The 20,721-nt window shown below is 39.4% G+C and overlaps 1 protein-coding gene across 3 annotated transcripts in view; it reads right to left on the bottom strand.

The window, feature by feature from the left end:
* The window catches only part of MAPK6 (mitogen-activated protein kinase 6), a 40,799-nt gene that overhangs the window by 9,409 nt on the left and 10,669 nt on the right, over positions 1–20,721 (bottom strand). For 2 of the 3 annotated variants that reach the window (XM_021693820.1, XM_044917914.1), the window contains exons 2-3: positions 8,751–9,940; positions 6,686–6,830 (exon numbers count right to left, since the gene is read on the bottom strand). In XM_021693820.1, the coding sequence (XP_021549495.1) occupies positions 6,686–6,830; positions 8,751–9,305 (700 nt within the window). In that variant the 5' untranslated portion in view covers positions 9,306–9,940. The remainder of the gene's footprint in view (positions 1–6,685; positions 6,831–8,750; positions 9,941–20,721) is intronic. The other variant, XM_021693821.2, reaches the window with a different exon arrangement.

The raw sequence follows: 20,721 nt of genomic DNA, 5'->3' as shown, positions 1-20,721 counted from the left end.
AGAGAGAGAGAGAGAGAGAGAGAGAGAGAGAGAGAGAGAGAGAGACAGAGGCAGAGGGAGAAGCAGGCTCCCAAGGAGCAGGGAGCCCGATGTGGGACTCGATCCCAGGACCCTGGGATCATGACCTGAGCCCAAGGCAGATACTTAACCATCTGAGCCACCCAGGCACCCTAACTGAATTCTTAACCAGCAGGTTTCTTTGCTTTGAATATCATCAATCTACTGAAAAAGTGTACCTGTGTCTGCTGCCAGACATATTTACTTTTGGCTGCTTTGTTTCCATAAGAAACTGACCCTTTAAATTTAGCCTCATCTTAAGGTATCACAAAGTAGTGAAAAAAACGATGAATTGAGATTCAAGGGACATGGATTCTAGTCTTGGCTATACTACTAATTAACTGGCTATACCTTTGGGAATACTTAGCATGGTAATGACTTCATTTCATCATCAGTAAAATGGAGGGTTGGACTAGATTCATACTACAAAAAGTTTTATAGTTATGGGTTAGGCTCAGGTAGCATTTCAGGACAACTATTAAAGAAATAATAGGGGGAACTTTAAACGCTGACTAAAAATTCAGTTTGCTTTTCCATGGATTTCTAGAATTCATTCAACCACTAAATTTTTCTTGAGTACCTACTACGAGCAAGGCACTTTAAAATACAACTGTGAAGCAAAAGAGACCAAGTCCCTGCCTTCATGGAGCTTACAATCTAGTGGAAGAAAACAGACAATAACTCTGTCAAAATTTATGTCAAATGGTGATAAATGCTATGAAGAAAAATAGAGTAAGCAGGGAAAATAAAGAGCACTTTATGGGTAGGATTGCTAAGTAATACTGGATGACCAAGGCCTCAGTGAGAAGCTGAAAACTGAGGAAGCTGGGGAACACACCATGCATTCATATGGAGGAAGGGAGTTCCAGGAAGATGGGAAAAGGCGCAAAGGCTCAGAGAAGAGTGGGCTTGGTGTGTCTAAGAAACAGCAATTAGGTTAAGTGTAGCTGAAACAGAGTGGCTGGGTGGGTGGGGGAGGGGGGAGCAAGTATTAGAAGATGAGATGGTACCAGAACACAAAGGGTTTGCTTTAACCTGAATTTGATAGGGTACATTACAGAGTACATTGATAGAAACATTACAGAGTTTCAAGCAGAAAAATGGCATGTTCTGATTTATGTTTTCAGAGAACTCCTATGGCTGCTATGTGGTCACTAGGCTACAGACCGCAAATATTAAAGCAGAAAAGGCAGTTAAATCCTGCATTAGACCAGGAAAAACATAACGGTTGACTGAACTGTGGGGAGGTGGGTAGTGACAGAGATAATAACAAGCAGTTAGATTCTGAATATATTTCAAAGGAAGAGCCCATAGAATCTGTACCGAAAGAAGTGTAGGATGAAGCCAAGATTTTTGCCTCAGCAACTAAAAAGTGGATCTGGTTTACCAAGATGAGGAAGACAGCAGAAAAAGAAAATATGAGGGAGAAATATCAGGAGTTCAGTTTTGGATAGGCTAAATTTGAGATGCTATTAGACATCTTAGTCCGTGCCTTTTATTGCTCTGTTCTTTTGGAACCTATACCTAATATAGAGGATCTTCCTCATGCTGTTTTTGTTTTTTTTTTTTAGATTTTATTTATTTATGTATTTATTTATTTATTTATTTGACAGAGAGAGAGAGACACAGCGAGAGAGGGAACACAAACAGGGGGAGTGGGAGAGGGAGAAGCAGGCTTCCCATTAAGCAGGGAGCCCGATGTGGGTCTCAATCCCAGGACCCTGGGATCATGACCTGAGCCAAAGGCAGACGCTTAATGCCTGAGCCACCCAGGCGCCCCCCTCATGCTGCTTTTGGTTCACAAATCTACCAATAAAGCAGAAGGGAACTAAAACTGGATCTTTCCAATCATTTCATAAACAATTCCCATTAACTTTTTAAAGTTTACATGGGTCTAAGATCAAAATCATGTTATTTAAATGTGTTTCTCAATCCAATTATTTTTATTGCTGTACTTGAACAATTCTGAATATGCTGAATGAACATTTAAAAATACATTAAGTACCTTTGTATAATTAATACAGCAGTAAAGTTTTGACCCCACTTCAAATGACCCCATAATAAAAGACCCGATGATCTAACAATTTTAAACAATTTAGTTTTCCTGATAAAATATTCATTATTGTGGTAGCATTAAAATATGTCCACAGGGATGCCTGGGTGGTTCAGTCGATTAAGTGTCTGCCTTTTGCTCAGGTCATGATCCCACGGTCCTGGGATCGAGTCCCGCTTCAGGCTCCTTGCTCTGCGGGGAGCCTACTTCTCCCTCTGCCTCTGCCTCTCCCCTCTGCTTGTGTTCTCTTTCAAATAAATAAATAAAATCTTTAAAAAAAAAGTCCACAAATTTGGGTGCCTGGCTGGCTCAACCAGTAGAGCATGTGAATCTTGATCTCGGGATCATGAGTTCAAGCCCCATGTCAGGCGCTAGGCATGGAACCTCCTTAAATAAATAAAAATAAAATAAATGTGGGGTGCCTGGCTGGCTCAGTTGGTACAGCATGTGACTCCTGATCTCAGGGTCATGAGTTCAAGTCCCAAGTTGGGTGTGGACCCTACTTAAAAAAAAAAAAAAAAAAAGTCCACAAATTCTTTGGTCCTCTTCGTTTCAAAAAGTGGAATCCAATTCCCCTCCCCTTGAATGTGAGGTGTATTTAGATGACTCACTTCTAATGTATAAAAACTGAAATGACTGTGTCACTTTTGAGTCTAGGTCACAAAAAGGTACCTTTGCATTTGCAAAGTTCAAAACAATCCAGTGGATAAAGAATAATCTTCTCAACAAATGGTGCTGGGATAACTGGATATCCACATGCAAAAGAATAAAGTTGGAGCCCTAACTCACACACAAAAATAGCTCAAAATGGATCACAGACCTAATTTAAAAGCTAAAACTATAAAGTTCTTAGGGGTCAGGCAATAATTTTATAGGTATGACATCAAAAGCATAAGTGACAAAAGAAAAAAAATAGATAAATTGGACTTCATCAGAATTAAAACCTTTTGTGATTCAAAAGACACCAACAAAGTGAAAAGATAACCCACAGAATGGGAGAAAATACATTCAAATCATGTATCGGATAAGTGATTTGTATCCATAATATGTAATGAACTCTTATTATCTCAATTATAAAATACAAACAACCCAATTTAAAAATAGGCAATGGAAAATAAAAATAAAAATAGGCAATGGATCTGAATATTTCTCCAAAAAAGATAGACAAATTGCCAATGCTCAACATTATTAGTCATTAGGGAAATGCAAATCAAAACCACAATGAGATACTACTTCATATTTAAAAAGACAACTATAAGGGGCGCCTGGGTGGCTCAGTCATTAAGCGTCTGCCTTCGGCTCAGGTCATGATCTCAGAGTCCTGGGATCGAGCCCCACATCGGGCTCCTCGCTCTGCGGGAGGCCTGCTTCTCCCTCTCCCACTCCCCCTGCTCGTGTTCCCTCTCTCGCTGTGTCTATCTCTGTCAAATGAATAAATAAAATCTTTAAAAAAAAAAAAAAAAGACAACTATAAGATAGACTACACTTTAAATAATTGTTGGTGAGAATGTAGAGAAATTGGAACCCTCATACAGTGCTGGTGGGAATGTAAAGTGTTACGACTACTTTGGAAAATGGTCTGGCATTTCTTCAAAAAGTTAAACAGAGTTATATGACACAGTAATTCCACTCTTAAGTGTATATACACACCCAACAGAATGGAAAACATACATCCACGCAAAAACTATACACTAATGTAGATAGTAGCATCATTAATAATAACCAAAAAGAACAAAAAACCCAAATTTCCATAAACTGATGAATGGATAAACAAAGTATAACATAGGCACAGAGTGGAATTATTTGGCCATAAAAAGATGACGAATTGATACATGTTATAACATGGATGAATCTCCAAAATATGCTAAGTGAAAGATGCCAGTCATAAGGCAAGTTATATGATTTATTTATATGAAATGTCCAGAACAGGCAAATCTATAGAGACATAAAGGAGATTAGTGGTTGCCAGGAGCTAGAAGGGAGAAATGGGAAGTGACTGCTAATGGTTACAGGGCAACTTCTCGGGCGGGGGGGACGACAAAAATGTTCTAAAATTAGATGGTTATACAATCCTGTGAATATACTAAAAAATACTCAACTGTACACTTTAAATGGGTGAACTGTCTGGCATGTGAATTATATATTGATAGGACTTTTTTTTTTTAAAAGATACAAAAGCTTTCTCCTTGCTCTCTTTTGGAGAGCATTATGGGGGAAGCCAGCTACAATATCATGAAGACACTCGTGCAATCCTATAGAGAAGCCTGCATGGTGATAAACTGAGGCCTCCTGCTAAGAGTCATGTGAGTTAAGCTATCTAGAAATGAAAAAAAGGGGGTGAGGGGAAGGTGCCTGGGTGGCTCAGGCAGTTAAGCATCTGCTTTTAGCTCAGGTCATGATCTCAGGGTTCTGGGATTGAGCCCCGCATCAGGCCCCCTGCTTGATGGGGAGCCTACTTCTCCCCCTGCCCCTGCTTGTGCTTGTTCGCTCCCTCTGTCAAATAAATAAATAAAATCTTAAAAAAAAAAAAAAAAATCTATCTAGAAGTGGATCTTCCTGCCCCCGTAAAGCCTTCAGATGAGTGTAGGCCCAACCAACATCTTGACTAAGCAAATCTGAGCTAGAACCACCTAGCTAAGTCACCTCCCAATTCCTGACCCATACAAACTTCGAGATAATAAATTGTTTAAGCCACGGTGTTTCGATGTAGTTGGTCATGAAGCAACAAGTAATACAATAATTATTTTACATATGTTGGAAGGTACCTGAATATCAGGAATATAACCTCCAATTATAGCACTGTTCCTAGGAAAAATATTCAATCCACTTAACCATTTAGTTTCCAGGAATCACTGGTATTTTCTCAAAGTCTGCTAAATTGAAATTCAATCACTAATCACACATCACAGAAGAAATTTCAGATAAATTTAAGGGGAAAATTACAAAAGATTGGTTAATGTTATGTAAGCTGAGTGGTGCAAGAAGTATCAGCAAAGGGCGGGACGCCTGGGTGGCTCAGTTGTTAGTTAGGCGTCTGCCTTCGACTCAGGTCATGATCCCAGGGTCCCTGCTCAGCAGAGAGCCTGCTTCTCCCTCTCCCACTCCCCCTGCTTATGTTCCCTCTCTCGCTGTCTGTCAAATAAATAAAATCTTAAAAAAAAAAAAAATTTAAGGACATTTATGCATACCATCCTTTCTTTCTTCAATAATGCTCTCCTATGCACCCCTATCTTTCTTTTATTAATCCTTCTTTTGTAAGCAGACCCTGCTCCATTCCCTTTCTTCTGCTCTTAGCACAATCTGGAAGTGGTGGGAGGGCCACTCTAAGATTGGTTAGAGAGAAAAACAGTAATGTCAAAAGAGAGAAAAAGACCTAAATTACCATCATGTCACTTCTCTTAACTAAAAAATCTCAGTACTCTACTATTTCCTCCTTTTCCAAATGGAAATTCCCCTGCCTACTTTCTAAGTATTCTGGCCCTATTTTAACTAGTCATAAATGTGTTCATTATTTGACACCTTGCTTTCATCCAACTTTTCTCACTAATTTATGCACATACATGATTTCTTTCATCCAACTTTTCTCACTGATTCAGGCTCATACCCTCATTTATATAATACCATTTTTTTCTCTCTCTTCCTCCCACCAAAATTCTTCACTATTCCTATGTAGTGAAAAATCTTTTGACTTCTTTATGCCATTTGTTCCAGACATCACTGATGAAGACTCAAAGTTTGTAGCTCTTATAATCTGTACTAAATAATTTTATACAAACTCATACTTTGCGGGGCGCCTGGGTGGCTCAGTTGGTTAAGCGACTGCCTTGGCTCAGGTCATGATCCTGGAGTCCCGGGATCGAGTCCCACATCGGGCTCCCTGCTCAGCAGGGAGTCTGCTTCTCCCTCTGACCCTCCTCCCTCTCATGCTCTCTGTCTCTCATTGTCTCTCTCGCAAATAAATAAAATCTTAAAAAAAAAAAAAAAAAAAAACTCATACTTTGCTTTACAACACCTGATGTTTTTCATGGGTTATTCATCCCTTCCCATCTTGATTAAATTCTCTCTCTCACACCTCTGTGGACTCCCTCATAGCACCAAACTCAGCAAAAAAAATTACTAGTTTGGTTATTTCTGAAAGATCACAGCAGTCAAGCAACAGAATACAGCAGTTCAGGCAACATGGATGATAGGGGACAAAGAATTACTGCATTTTCAATGACAGCTAGAAATTTTCACTAGGAGTGACAAACACTGACCGCATTATGCAACTCAGGTATCATTTAACACAGATTACCAACAAGCAGTGTGAATCTACAAAATACAAAATTATATTTAAGAAATAAGATAAATACAAAAGAACACTAGAATTCTGACTAAATTTGTTGAGTGAACAATTCAGTGAATATATTAACACGTCTTCAAAAATTTTTAAATATTAAGAACACTTTATCTTTTCATTTTAATATCGCAGACTACAACAAATTGTGTTAAATCTTATATACATCTTGCTTCACAGATACATGCAAAATTATTTCTTTGAAGTAATTTTTTTCCATATATTTTAAAATTTCTAACCTGCAAAGAGGGTTTTACCAGTCAGCATTTCAGCAAAGATGCAGCCTGCAGCCCACATATCAATGGCTTTAGTATAATTATTAGGAGAAAGTAAAAGACGTGGAGACCTGTACCATTTAGTAACCAATCCTTCAGAAAGATGACCCTGAAAAAGAAAGAAAAACATACTTTAATTTTTTACTTTAGCTAAAGAACAGTACATAAAACTTGATTCATTAAAGAATAGCTGATCTTTAAAAAAAAAAAAAAGTAACGTGAAATCCTAAAACAATACTGTTGATTTCTATATCTATATTCAAGGCTCTTGTACTTTTCAGGCTTAATGGAGGTTAAACTCCCCCTGGGATATATCATCTATAAGATGATGTTCACATAAAGTCTGCTGACCAAAATATACCGTGAGAATTTAGTGCTGATTCTGTCACACATTCAAAACATGTTTCAGAAGAGGAGCTATTTTTCACTTCAAGTCTTACTTAAGGAGCAGGGATGCTTTACATCAATGAGGGACAGGTAAAGAAGAGCACCTGGGGTGCTACTTATAAACCAATGCCAAACCCAGGGGACCTGGCTCTACTATGTATTCCATTCCTAATCAATTCTACTACTTTACATTTATAAAGCATTTAACAAAAACATATACATATATGACCTTACTTCATCCTTTTTTTTTTTTTTTTAAAGATTTTATTTATTTATTTATTTGACAGAGAGAGAGAGAGACACAGCGAGAGAGGGAACACAAGCAGGGGGAGTGGGAGAGGGAGAAGCAGGCTCCCTGCTGAGCAGGGAGCCCGATGCAGGGCTCAATCCCAGGACCCTGGGATCATGACCTGAGCTGAAGGCAGACGCTTAACCATCTGAGCCACCCAGGCGCCCCGACCTTACTTCATCCTTAAAACAACCCTGAAAAATTATGAAGGTAGATATTAACTCCATTTTAGAGGGGCAGTAACACTCATAGATTAAGGAATCTGCTTAAGGTCATACAGCTTAAGTGGGATGTAGAAAGGAACTCAATTTTAGATAGTTTAACTCTTAGTTCAGTGTTCTATCCACAATACTTCACTGTTACCCATAAAAAAGATGTGGTGGGCATCCATTTCATTTCAATACTAAAGTTCTACATTCAAGTTTTTAAAAAATTAAGTCATACTTAATGTGAGATGATATATGTGAATGAAAAGATTTGCTTGTTTGTTTAGACATGTGCTATGGGAAGCCAAGCAAGCAGGGAGTTCCTAGAGGTTCTTTATAACAAAAGGAGCTCTACTTTAATATTTAAACATCAGGGTCCCACAGTTTCGTTTGAAAACTAAAAGACCAAAGTTCAGCTAAGAAAATATTAACTTCTTCTATGAAGGCAAATTATTACCTAAGCTACAGTTACTATGAATCCTTTTAGCTATTTTTACTGCCATTTTATCTTCAGGCAAAATTAGATACTGAACAAAATTAAATTTACCTAAACAAGGCCTAACAGAGTAACAGAGACTCAAAGGGACAAAAGATCTAAAAGTTGAAATAGAAGCCCCTCTTACCTTCAGATAGGACCACAATTCTGCCCTAAACACATAAGAATATATCCCACTTCTAAATAAGGGAGAGTTTTAGTTATAATAAATAACCATACACTTTTAGGAATTTGTATGTAATTAGGATCGCAATCCAACTTCCTTTTATAAACATATGGAGATTCTAGGGGTGCCTGGGTGGCTCAGTCATTAAGCGTCTGCCTTCGGCTCAGGTCATGATCCCAAGATACTGGGATCAAGCCCCACATTGGGCTCCCTGCTCAGCGGGGAGTCTTCTTCTTCCTCTCTCCCACTCCCCCTGCTTGTGTTCCCTCTCTCGCTGTGTCTCTCTTTGTCAAATAAATAAAATCTTAAAAAAAAAAAATGGAGATTCTGAATGAAAGTAGATCTGTATCAGAAAAAAATATACTATGCAAAGTTTACCACAATTAATGGAAAAAATCTGTCACAATATACTAAGAAGATACAAGTACCTATTCCTGATCATGTCCATGAGTTTAAAGATCTGTCTCAGCTAGCTTTCCACATACCTTATGGGAATAATGGGGATCCATGATCCGTGCAAGACCAAAGTCACCTATCTTCAGCACCAAGTCTTCAGTATTAATGAAAAGATTAGCTGGTTTGAGATCTCTGTGCAGTACGTTTGCAGAGTGAATATATTTGAGCCCACGTAGCAGCTGATACATGAAAAGCCTGGCATGCTCTTCCAGTAAAGGGCCCTGCTCCAGCACATTAGCCAAGTCTGTCTCCATGTACTCCTGAACAATGTAGACACTGTTCAGTTCGGTAAGAGAGCCCACATCGTCTGTTAACTGGCTTCCACTAGGACCAAGAATTTCAAACACTTTCACAATGTTATCATGGTCAAGTCTTCTAATAATTTTGATTTCACGTAGAGCATGTTTGACACTCTGGGGATCAGTAAGGACAATTTTCTTGATGGCTACTCTTTTGTCACAGTCATTGTCTACAGCAGAAAAAACCAAGCCATTGCCTCCACAACCCAATGGTTTTAAGTCCATATACCTAGAGCCCAGATCAAAACCATGAATGTTCATGAGACTTTCAAATTTCTCTGCCATTTTGAAACCTTTACTATTGCCTTTTCCTTTCGAATTGTTGAACTTGTGTAAACAAGGAAGAAAACTGACATCAAAAGGAAAGATCTTTCAAAAAAGGAAAAGAAAAATAATTTTGCTTCCACAGCAAGATGATTTCTTGATGTTCATTGCATATGCCAACCAGGCCCGTTGAGTTCCCCTTAGATTTAAAGCTCAAAAAGCTCTACTCATATTAAGAATTAAAAAGATTGCAGTACTCATAGTTCAAGAAAGGGGCAGCAACTCTGCAGACATGTAAAGAAAACACTCAAGAAACTCAAACGGAATGAAATGACATACTATGCACTCAGATTTACTGTGCTAAACGATTTAACATTTAACAAAAATGTGAATAAATATGCACACGACAGGCTTCTATGAACATTCTCCTCACAGTGCAGATACATTCAGTGTTGGACTGGTCCTGAGCAGCATCATTCTAAGGTGCTGGTAAGCACTATTTCCGTTTTGCCTCTTTTCTTCCTTTGTTGCTGTATATTTCAACAGGAAGCCCTGGTGGCTGTTGGTTAACAGAAGATGTCTTTTGTTAGTGATCAGGTGGCTCCAGCTCACCACAATCACAATCAAAGCTACCGTCCATCTTACTCTGATAAAACCTGGAGGATGAAAAAAAGGGAAAAGAGTCACCACCGCAGGAAATACTAAATACTCTTCTTTTCAACTTTGTAAAATGACATGAATTGGGCATCTAGCTATAAACAACTACTGGTACACTGAACTTATTTATTTACACTATATTACACTATACTAAGTGGAAAGATGACCCTCAATCAAAAGTAGCTATCTATGCTGTAAGCAATTCACATGTACTGGGCTCAGACTCTAGATCCCACCACATTAGATTCTTTATAAAATTTACGGTCATTGGGTTGTATCATTTCTTAAATGCCAATGAGCAAAGGAAGGAAGGTTCACAGTATTTTTACAGAACTCTTTAGAAATTTTTGAGGAGTACGACATTAGTACCATTTCTCTTAAAAAATATATAAGCCTGTAATGTGTTAGTTCATTAAAGAACATGTTTACTTATTAACTACGCCAATAAACATTCAATGACCAAAAATCAGTACGAATAAGAAATCTTCAGAGAATGCTATTCAATTTACAAAAGTGTGAACTCGAACAGTGAATAAACCAATGAAAAGGTGTCTAGCTTCCCTGATAATCAGAAAAATCAAACTACCTCAAGAAGATAGCATTTCAGATTAGAAAAAGATTTCTAAGAGTCTGTTACTTTCAAGCCTGAGGAGGAATGTGGAAAAAGAAGAGCTTTCATACAATACTGGTGAGTTTAAATTAGTAAAAGAATGTCAAAGAGCAATTTAGAATAAATACATAAATAAGTAGCATACCTATGACTTGGCTATTTTTCTTCAAAAAACACTCCCTAGAGAAATACTTGCAAATGAACATACAAATGCCCACCTTTTTTTTGTAATGGCAAAATATTAAAAACAGCCTAAACTTTCAACAATTTGAGAATAAATGAGTTATATTCACATAGTGGACTATTATATAATAGTACAATAAACAGAGATAGTTCAAATCCCCATACACTAAATTTAAAAAGCAAATTGCAGATAGAAATGTACATGCTGAAACCACTCACTTCAGGTTTATAAGCATGTACAATGTTACTTTGAGTGTGTGTGTGTGTGTGTGTGTGTGTGTGTGTGTGAGTGTATATATATATATGGCAAAAGTATTAAAAACATGGCTGTTAAGTACCAAATTCATGATAATCATTACTCTGGAACAAGGGAAGTGATTACCATGAGGGTGGGATTACACAGTATGCTCCAACTACATCTTTAATGTGTTATTTCTTTAAAAAAAAAAATGTGTGGAAATATGACAAATTATTAGAATCTTATAGAGCTGGGGGCGTCTGGGTGGCTCAGTTGTTAAGCATCTGCCTTCGGCTCAGGTCATGATCCCAGGGTTCTGGGATCGAGCCCCGCATCGGGCTCCCTGCTCCGCAGGAAGCCTGCTTCTTCCTCTCCCACTCCCCCTGCTTGTGTTCCCTCTCTTGCTGTCTAAGTGATGTAAAAAAATAAAAGAGAAAGAGGCCAAAAAAAAAAAAAGAGAGAGAGAGAAAGAGGCCAGGGAGAGTGGTTAGGGAATGCCTCTAGTAAGGTGGTACTGGGAGCAAAGCTCTAAAGTGCGCGGGCCTTAGGGGTGCTATGTGGGAGTAACTGCTGCAGACAGGGGCTAGCACATGAAAGCCAGAGAGTGAGTATGTGTCCCATGTCTAAGAAACAACTAGGTGGCCAATGCAGTAGCTCATTTAAGTGTACATGCCTATAAGCAAGTAATACAGCCTAAACCTTAAATGGAAAGGCTTCTTGTTGCTGCTTTTTTATCTAAAAGCTGGCATAGGTGTATATACAGTGTTATTTTCTGATTGGGTCTGAAGAAATTATAAGTGGGACAGGTGCGATATTCATTTATTCAAAGGGCTAATCATTTAAAGGCAATGAGAAACTGTATCAATACATGAAATAAAGCAGCCCATTCTGAAATTGAATTATGTGACGACTTATGTGGCTTAAGATAACTGCTAGGACTCTCAAACAAATCAGCTGTTTGACAAGGGTGAAGCTTTTATACAACAGGGAATCTGCCTTTATTTCCTTCCTTCTACATATTCCCATATAAGTCACATGTGGAAATAAAAGAATCTGAAAAATACAAGGCAAGAGCTACTTGCCACAATCTGAGCAAATCTTCAACTTCAAGAAATCCATAAACATTACAACTGTGTTAAAGAGAAACTGACGATAGTGATAACTCAGAGACTAAGTAGATAAATGATCCTTAAGGCAACGGCTTTTTAAAAAGATTTATGAAAGAGAAAGTGCGCATGCAGGGCCACACAAGAGATAGCGGGGAGAGGCAGGAGAGAATCCCAAGCAGACTCCCCTGCCGAGCATGGAGACTGAAGTACGACGTGGGGCTAAATCTCACGACCCTGAGATCATGACTGGAGCTGAAATCAAGAGTCGGACACTTAACCAATTGAGCCACCAGGTGCCCCAGCAACAGCTTTATTTAATAAAAATTGATACTTACTATCGCTAAGTTCTTTTAATAAATATGAGCACTTCTTGTATCTGCTTAATGTTGTAAAGGACATTAATAGCGTACCAGCTTTCTTTGTTTTACTCTAACAGAGATAGTTTCTTCTGTTTGCAATTTTTTGTCTGCTTCTCAGAAAGTAAGAAAAAAAAAAACAAGCAGACTCCTAAAAATTCTGTGCCTTGTCAGTCTGTATAAAACATTTCAAAGTTAAAGTTTGCAAATAAACTTTTGAATTAAAAAATATTTCAGACTTTTAAAGGGCTTTAATTAATACTGTCTCCCCTTCCCAATTTTTTCTATTTGTATACATCTTGATACTTCCAGTTCCCTACCAAATATCCTTTTAAAAACAGTATTTTTTAAAGCCTCCAGTATTTCTAAAATTTTACATTTCTAGTCTCCACCTGAAATAGAATGTTTGTTCATACTAACACGCACGTGCATGCATACTTTCTCTTTTTTATTCTTACCCTTCTGAAGACAATCCCTTAAAGCTCAACTTTTAAGTTTTTGATAAATGTACATTTTAAAGTCAGTTCTACAGACTTGACATAAGAACAGTAAAATCTCTAAGTACTCTCTTAAGCTTCTAGTTCACTAGTAGAGCAATCAGTCATGCACAAATAATTTAGCTTTGCTAAAAACGACACCACCATTATTTGACAAAATAGCACTGTAACAGGACCTGCAGCCGGATTATTGGAGAGGTATGAGAATGAGAGATCTCCACTCAAGACCTCCACCCACATCTGCTCTCGTGAAACCAAGAAGCATCACAGACCAAAAACTACAAGGATGACAATGCCATTTCAGAAATCTCAGTGACTGGTCAGCACTTAACAGGGGTAGAGAGTAGGTAAAAATTCATCTTGGGGAAGGCAGGAACTTGTGCCTAGGCTGAGACCTGCAGAGTCCTCATTATAGATTCAGATAATGACTATACTGAAAGACTTGAACACACTTTACAGAAATATGAGACCATTCTAAAGAAAGAAAGGGGTATTAGTCACCAAAACTATAATTCTAGGTGAGAATTACACCAATAAAAAAATTGGAGGAGGGGGGGTGCGAGAGACCAATAGCAGTGCTTGCACAGTGACCTGCCTCACTGCTCTGCACTGTTCTTCAAAATCCTTCAATCACTATTAGACCAAAAGCTATTGGAGCATGTTTTCAGCCAGGAGCTTGGAAAGTAAGCCTACCTTAAGCAGTAAGTTGAAGGTAATGTTACACTTCTGCATGATAAAGTGGATCCAGTAAATGTTTCCAATTCAGTCATGCCCCATTCAGCAAGTATTTGCTAATGATATTTGTCAATATACTAGGTACTGGGGATAAAATGGTAAGTAAAAACAGACTTGTGCCCTGCCCTCATGGGGTTTACAGTATGGTTGGAGATAAACAATAATAAACTAACAACAGGAAAAAGGGGGGAGGCAAAAGGGACAAGTGGTACTAAGGAATGGTACAGGATGCTATGAGAGCCTGCACACTGGGGCATTTGACCTAATTAGGGAGATGAGAATGTATGCCTCTGGAAGCCATAAAAAGGCTTAGTGGCCATGAAGACAGCTTCCTCCTTATCACCCTGATACCAAATCGTGAGGTCTCCAACTACCTTCATTTTCCATACCAATCATGGAGTTCTTTGGCCTGACTAAAGTATGCAGTTACAACTCAACTGGACCAGCAGATAGATTACTGGTAAGAGCACCCCTCCATCTGTATCAACAACCTCTAGAAATGTCCCATCTACATCACTTTCTCTATCATCTTTCACGTTTAACTTCAAAATGCCAAGTTCAAGGAAAGATCTGGGGTTCCATATTCCTTTTGCATTTCCACACACTTCAAGGGAGGAAAAAGAAAACTAAGATGAGACAGTAGCTTAAAATAACCCTTCCCAGCATCCAATTTCTCTGCCTCCAAATGTTACCCACTCCTACCAACCTCAGCGCTGATACTGTGTTGCTTGGAGAGGGATCCTTAATTAAATTTTAATTAGCTGGGCCAATGTTTTGCTTTTAACAACAACTGCGTGAAAAAAAAAATGAATTGTAGGGAATGATTTGTAAGAATAAAGTTGGCTTGGAGTGCCTGGGTGGCTCAGTTATTAAGTGTCCGACTCTTGATTTCGGCCCAGGTCATGATCTCAGGGTCCTGGGATCCAGCCCTTAGACAGGCTTCCTGCTCAGCAGGGAGTCTGCTTGAGATTCCCTTTCCCTCTCCCTCTGCCCCTCCCCCCCCACTCACACACTCTCTCATGCACGCTCTCTCAATAAATAAATCTTAAAAAAACTGGGGCGCCTGGGTGGCTCAGTTGGTTAAGCGACGGCCTTCAGCTCAGGTCATGATCCTGGAGTCCCGGGATCGAGTCCCGCATCGGGCTCCCTGCTCAGCAGGGGGTCTGCTTCTCCCTCTGACCCTCTTCCCTCTTGTGCTGTCTCTCATTCTCTCTCTCTCAAATAAATAAATAAAATCCTTAAAAAAAATAAAATAAAATAAAGCTGGCTTTATGCTTTCCCTCTGGCTTTCTTTCCACCATAAAATGGAAGTAAAAGTTTTCTATGTAGCCCACTCTGGGTACCAGCTTCCTACATTTATAAGGCAGTTCCCTGAAACTGCATTAGCCACACTGGTCTCCTCAAGCACTCCTTTCTTCCTCTAATCACCACCTGCTTTCTGTCACATAGCCTACCCCCAAGCCAAGAAAAATATAGGTCCTCTGAGTCAAGCCTAAGTATATTCAGTAAAGTTATAAAATGCAAAATAAAGAAGACAGTAGAATAACTTCACTCTGCCCCATCTCCCCATTCTATAGAAACTGATTTTCCTTCCCTTCTTATCTAAAAACAACTTGGCCACGTATCAGAAAAGGAGTCTGGATGTGCAAAGCAAGTTTGAGGTGAGAGCCTTAAACATAAAGGTTACTTATCTGGTTTTCTCTTCCATCTCCCACTCTGCTGCTTTTTAGGTTAAATGTTGACATGGGTCATCTCCTGATCAGATGCACTGACAGCTCTCCACCATCCCCCCTCCTCAATGGCTCTTGCCTATTTTGCTCTTCGCCAGGGTCAAGTGAGTAACTTGAGATAACTGGAATCCAGCCAGCCTCACATCTCCTCAGCCAAAATCCAGTTGCTTTTGGAGAGAAGGGCAAGGTTGAGCTCTACTTAAATTCACATAGGACTATCTCTTAACCCTGGCACAGAGAGGTATTGTTATAGCAAAGTCATCCTTCCCTAAGATATCTCAAGCTCTCATCTAAAGCTGCTAAGTTTCTAGGGCAGAGAAGGCCAAAGGCTACAGCTTAACCGCTTGTTCAGATGCATTCTTGACAATGCCCTTGCTCATGTAAGGTAGCCCTTGGAGTTGTTAGAGATCCCTCTCAGGATCTGGACCTCAAGGAGGCTCATGGTGTAAACTAATGTCAATGAATGATCTGTCATTTGGAGGGTGAGGGGGGACCTTAAAACTAAAAGACCAAGGCCTAACGGGCCTTGCCTGCTATCAGTAACCAGTGTGTGCTATAGAGCAAACTTAGGAAGTCAAAGACAGAGGATTACTTGGCTTCTAACAAAGTATCCAATTTTTAAAAAATTCTTCTACTCCCAACTTCTGTCTTAAATTGTCTGAACCTTTGCCTAAATACACTTTAATAATAGGGACTTGCATTTGCCTTTGACTATTTAAAAAGCCATTACAAAAAAAAAAGTCATGTTTATTTTGATGCTCATCTCTAGTTGCTATTTCTTCTAGGGCATCCATATTAGAATATAAGAACTCCACAGATCAGATAAATCGGTCAAAAAATCTCTAAGGACCCTTCCAATTCTCAGTCTATCATCTACGAAAGCCTAGGACAAGTCTTTTACTTCACTGGTGGTTTGCTCCCAAGCACTTATTAGGGTGGTATGCCCAGATTGGGGAACATATGATTCAAACTGCTATATACTAAACACAATCCTCTCTATATATTTATGGCTGGAAATTTAAAAATAATTATAATAACCCTTCATTCCCCTCTCCTATCTTTCTCCTGCCCGAGCCCTCGTTTCTAAGACTTCTCTCCTAAATCATGTTAAGGAAACACTGGAACAAATATATAACAGGAGACACGTGGGCAGTCTCCTCCTTCAAGTATCTTTAGCCATATGAGGATTCCAACCAGATGAAAATTAATATAAATTTCTGTAGCAGTCAGGATAGGTTAGAAAATTGTATAGTTAACAAATAACCCCAAACATCTCACTGACTTACAACAGAAGTTTTAAGTCTTGCTAATGCAACAAGTCCAACATGGCTGTCATCCAAGTTGTCAAAGTAACTACCAGCTCTGCCCATTGCCACTCAATGTGCTGGAAGAAATGAAGAAGTGGGAATATCTCACTGGTCTAAAGCTTCCATCCAAAAATGACACATTTCACTTCTGCTCACATTTTACTGACCAAGCCACATCACATGGTCACACCTGCTTCAAGGGAGTAGGAAAATGCAATCCCGACATGGTCTCAGATGCAGAGAACCAAAATGTTTTGAACCACTTTAACTAAAACAGCTTCAGTTCTGCCATCCATCCATTTTTAGTCTACAAAACCTTATTGAGTCTTTACCATATGCCAGATGTTGTTTTGGGCATAAAGGTATAGCAGGGGTCAAAATAGGTTTAAAAAAAAAGAAAAAGAAAGAAATCACCCTGACCTCATGGAGCACAAACTCCTAGATCATTGCAGTAGATTTCTCCCTATCCACTAACATTTCTTCCTCCTCTCTTTTCTAATACTATTCTCCTTCCTTTGTCTTAGGCCATCCTTCCCCAGTCTAGTCTAATCTCTATTCTTCAGATGCGTCTACTCTTCTAGGGTACCATTTCCCAGGGCACCACCTTACCATTTTCCCCTCCCTCCCCTTTGCTGTATGTCACTCTGTTTTAAAATAAAAGATTTGAGGGGCGTCTGGGTGGCTCAGTTGGTTAAGTGTCTGACTCTTGATTTCAGTTCAGGTCATGATCTCAGTGTCATGGGATAAGCCCCATGTTGGGCTCCACACTCAGCATGGAGTCTGCTTGAGTTTCTCTCCCTCCACCCCTTCCCCTATTCTCTCCCTCTAATAAATAAATAAATCTTTAAAAAAAATAAAAGGTTTGGGGGCACCTGGGTGGCTCAGTCGTTAAGCTCTGCCTTCGGCTTGGTCAAAAAGGTTTGAAACTCAGCTGCTTTACTAACATTTTCTGAGCATCATACCTGGGTACTTAGTAGGCACTTTACAAACTGTACTGAGTGAATTAATGTAAACAGCATATTTTATTGGACAGTAGAAAATTTTGGAGAAGACAAGCTCTACCCTCAATTTTTTCAGAATATGATCACACTCTGACCCACCATGGGGAACATCAGTGATGACTACTAGTTACAGTACTTTCCTTTCCAGGAATTCCCCCCAGGAGCTTCACCCTATGGTAAATACATAGGTTTGTCAATACATGAAGAAAGCAATGATTTCAACTCACTCAGACTGAAGAAAAAAAAAGAAAACTTCAACTTTGTTATAGCTCCTGTTTTATTTTGTTGAGGTAGTAAGAAGGGATTGTGCCACTGAAATAGTGTCGCATATTAGCAGACAAGCAGGATTCTATAAAAAGTCCTATTAGCCCATGTGATACCAAATAGGTATCATGAAGATATGTGAGACCTTGACATTATTCTGATTATTCTTCAGTCCATCCTAGCAGGCTCTATGGCATTTAGCACCAGAGCTTTCCAGACTGTACACCAAATACAACTGCTGTCATTTTTCAGCTAACCCTAGTAAGGGTATGAAGAAGGCCACAACATGCAAGGCCATCCATACAAAATATTTCTGGACTCTCATCAAAGGGAGAACCACATGCTTGATTGGAGAGTACCCAATTTTTAAAAAATGAATCAGAATAGCAGATAACTTTCCTGAAATATTCTTCTTCCTTTGTTTCTCATTTTCTCCAAGGCTGAACAAAGCTTACAATATAAAAAAGTGTAAGTTTCCGGGGCGCTTGGGTGGCTCAGTCGTTAAGCGTCTGCCTTCGGCTCAGGTCATGATCCCAGAGTCCTGGGGTCGAGCCCCACATCGGGCTCCCTGCTCAGCGGGAAGCCTGCTTCTCCCACTCCCACTCCCCCTGCTTGTGTCCCCTCTCTTGCTCTCTCTCTGTCAAATAAATAAATAAAATATATAAAAGAAAAAGTGTACGTTTCCTATCAGATTCACACTGAAGTTTGGCACTACTGAAAAATTCCTCTCTGATTTCACTAAGACCATATTAAAAGGAAAAAAAAAAAACAGTGGGCACCTGGGTGGCTCAGTTGGTTAAGCGACTGCCTTGGCTCAGGTCATGATCCTGGAGTCCCGGGAGAGAGTCCCACATCGGGCTCCCTGCTCAGCAGGGAGTCTGCTTCTCCCTCTGACCCTCCCCCCTCTCATGCTCTATTTCATTCTCTCTCTCAAATAAATAAATAAAATCTTAAAAAAAAAAAATGAGTTAAAGAGATCTCACATCTAGTCCAGGATCCATGGCTAAATTAGCTTATAATCAAAGCAGTTCACATTTCTAGGCCTCAGTTCCTCATCAGGAAAATGATGTAGCTAAACTACATGACTTCTATGGTCTCTTCCAGCTCTAAAGTTTTATAATTTTAACAAAAGGTTCAGGATTTCCACTTCTGATTTCTCTCTCTCTCTCTCTAAAATAAATAAATCTTTAAAAAACAAAACAAGGACGGCTGGGTGGCTCAGTCGGTTAAGCATCTACCTTCGGCTCAGGTCATGGTCCCAGGATCAAGTCCCACATCGGGCTCCTTGCTCAGCGGAGAACCTGCTTCTCCCTCTGCCTGCCGCTCCCCCTGCTTGTGTGCGTGCACACTCTCTCTGACAAATAAAATCTTTTTAAAAAATAAATAACAAAACAAATTTTCCATAACTGACAAAAGACACCAACTCACAGACCCAAGTACTCAATGAACTGCAAGCAGGAAATATACAAAGAATCCCATACCTAGGTATATCATAGCCAAACTGTTGAAAATGGGGGTGGGGGAGAGCAACTCTTAAAAGCAACCAGGTAAAAGAGAGTTAACTATATACTAGGGAGGTACAATAGGAGTAATGGCTGATTTATCACTAGAAACGATGAAAGCCAGAGACAACAGAACATCACTCTTCAAGTGCCAACAAAGGGAAATAACCCAGAATTTTGTACCTAGGGAAATGAAGATGAAATGAAGATCTTCACTCAAAAATGAAGATGAAATAAAGACATTTTCAAAGAGACAAAAGTGAAAAGAACTGGTCTCCCTCATGTGGGAAACAAAGGCAGAAGAAAAATTATTAAATTTCCTTACTACCTACAGACCATTGACGAGTCCTTGAAACAGGCAGAGTGACATTCCTCTAGGGACTCAACTGCTTCAGATGTTGACATTTTGCTAAGGGCAAAAGGCAATCCTAGCTCGACCCCCGCCCCAGGATCCAGTAAGCCTACTTTAACATACAAAAATTCTTTTGGAAATGTCCTTTATCTCTAAACCCCCCAAGACAGACGTTAGCAATCACCACCCCCCCGAAGCATATGGCCCACCGATATATATCTGAAGGGTCTCATGACTAAGATTTTATTAGACAGTAATAAATGACCTTTTCCTAACAGTAGGCAGCCCCTTCAAGGTCTTAGAAACCTTGCTTCCAAATTCCTTAGAGACTTCCCCTATCCCTAACCCCCCTCCCAACTTGAAAGTATATAATACACCACTCTTCATGACCCCAGTGCAGCTCTTTCTGCCCATGGGTCCTGTCCCCATGCTTTAATAAAACCACCTTTTTGCACCAAAGATGTCTCAGTAATTCTTTCTTGGCCATCAGCTTCAAACCCTAACATCTTTCCTACATCACCTCAGACTTTTGCTAAGGAAACGCTAAAAGTTCTTAGGCTGAAGGAAAATGACAACAAATGGAACCTGCATAAAGGAACAAAATCTCCAGAAAGGATAAATAATTGAAAATATAAAAGGTCTTTGTGTATTATGCTGAGCGAAATAAGTCAATCAGAGAAAGACATATATCATATGACCTCATTGATATGAGGAATTCTTAATCTCAGGAAACAAACTGAGGGTTGCTGGAGTGGTGGGGGGTGGGAGGGATTGGGTAGCTGGGTGAGAGACATTGGGGAGGGTATGTGCTATGGTGAGCGCTGTGAATTATGTAAGACTGTTGAATCACAGACCTGTACCTCTGAAACAAATAATACATTATATGTTAAAAAAAA

Source organism: Neomonachus schauinslandi, chromosome 9 (genome assembly GCF_002201575.2).
Source record: "Neomonachus schauinslandi chromosome 9, ASM220157v2, whole genome shotgun sequence".
Lineage (NCBI taxonomy): Eukaryota > Metazoa > Chordata > Mammalia > Carnivora > Phocidae > Neomonachus > Neomonachus schauinslandi.
The sequence above is the reverse complement of the archived record's forward strand: the minus strand, read 5'-3'. Positions and strand labels throughout refer to the sequence as shown.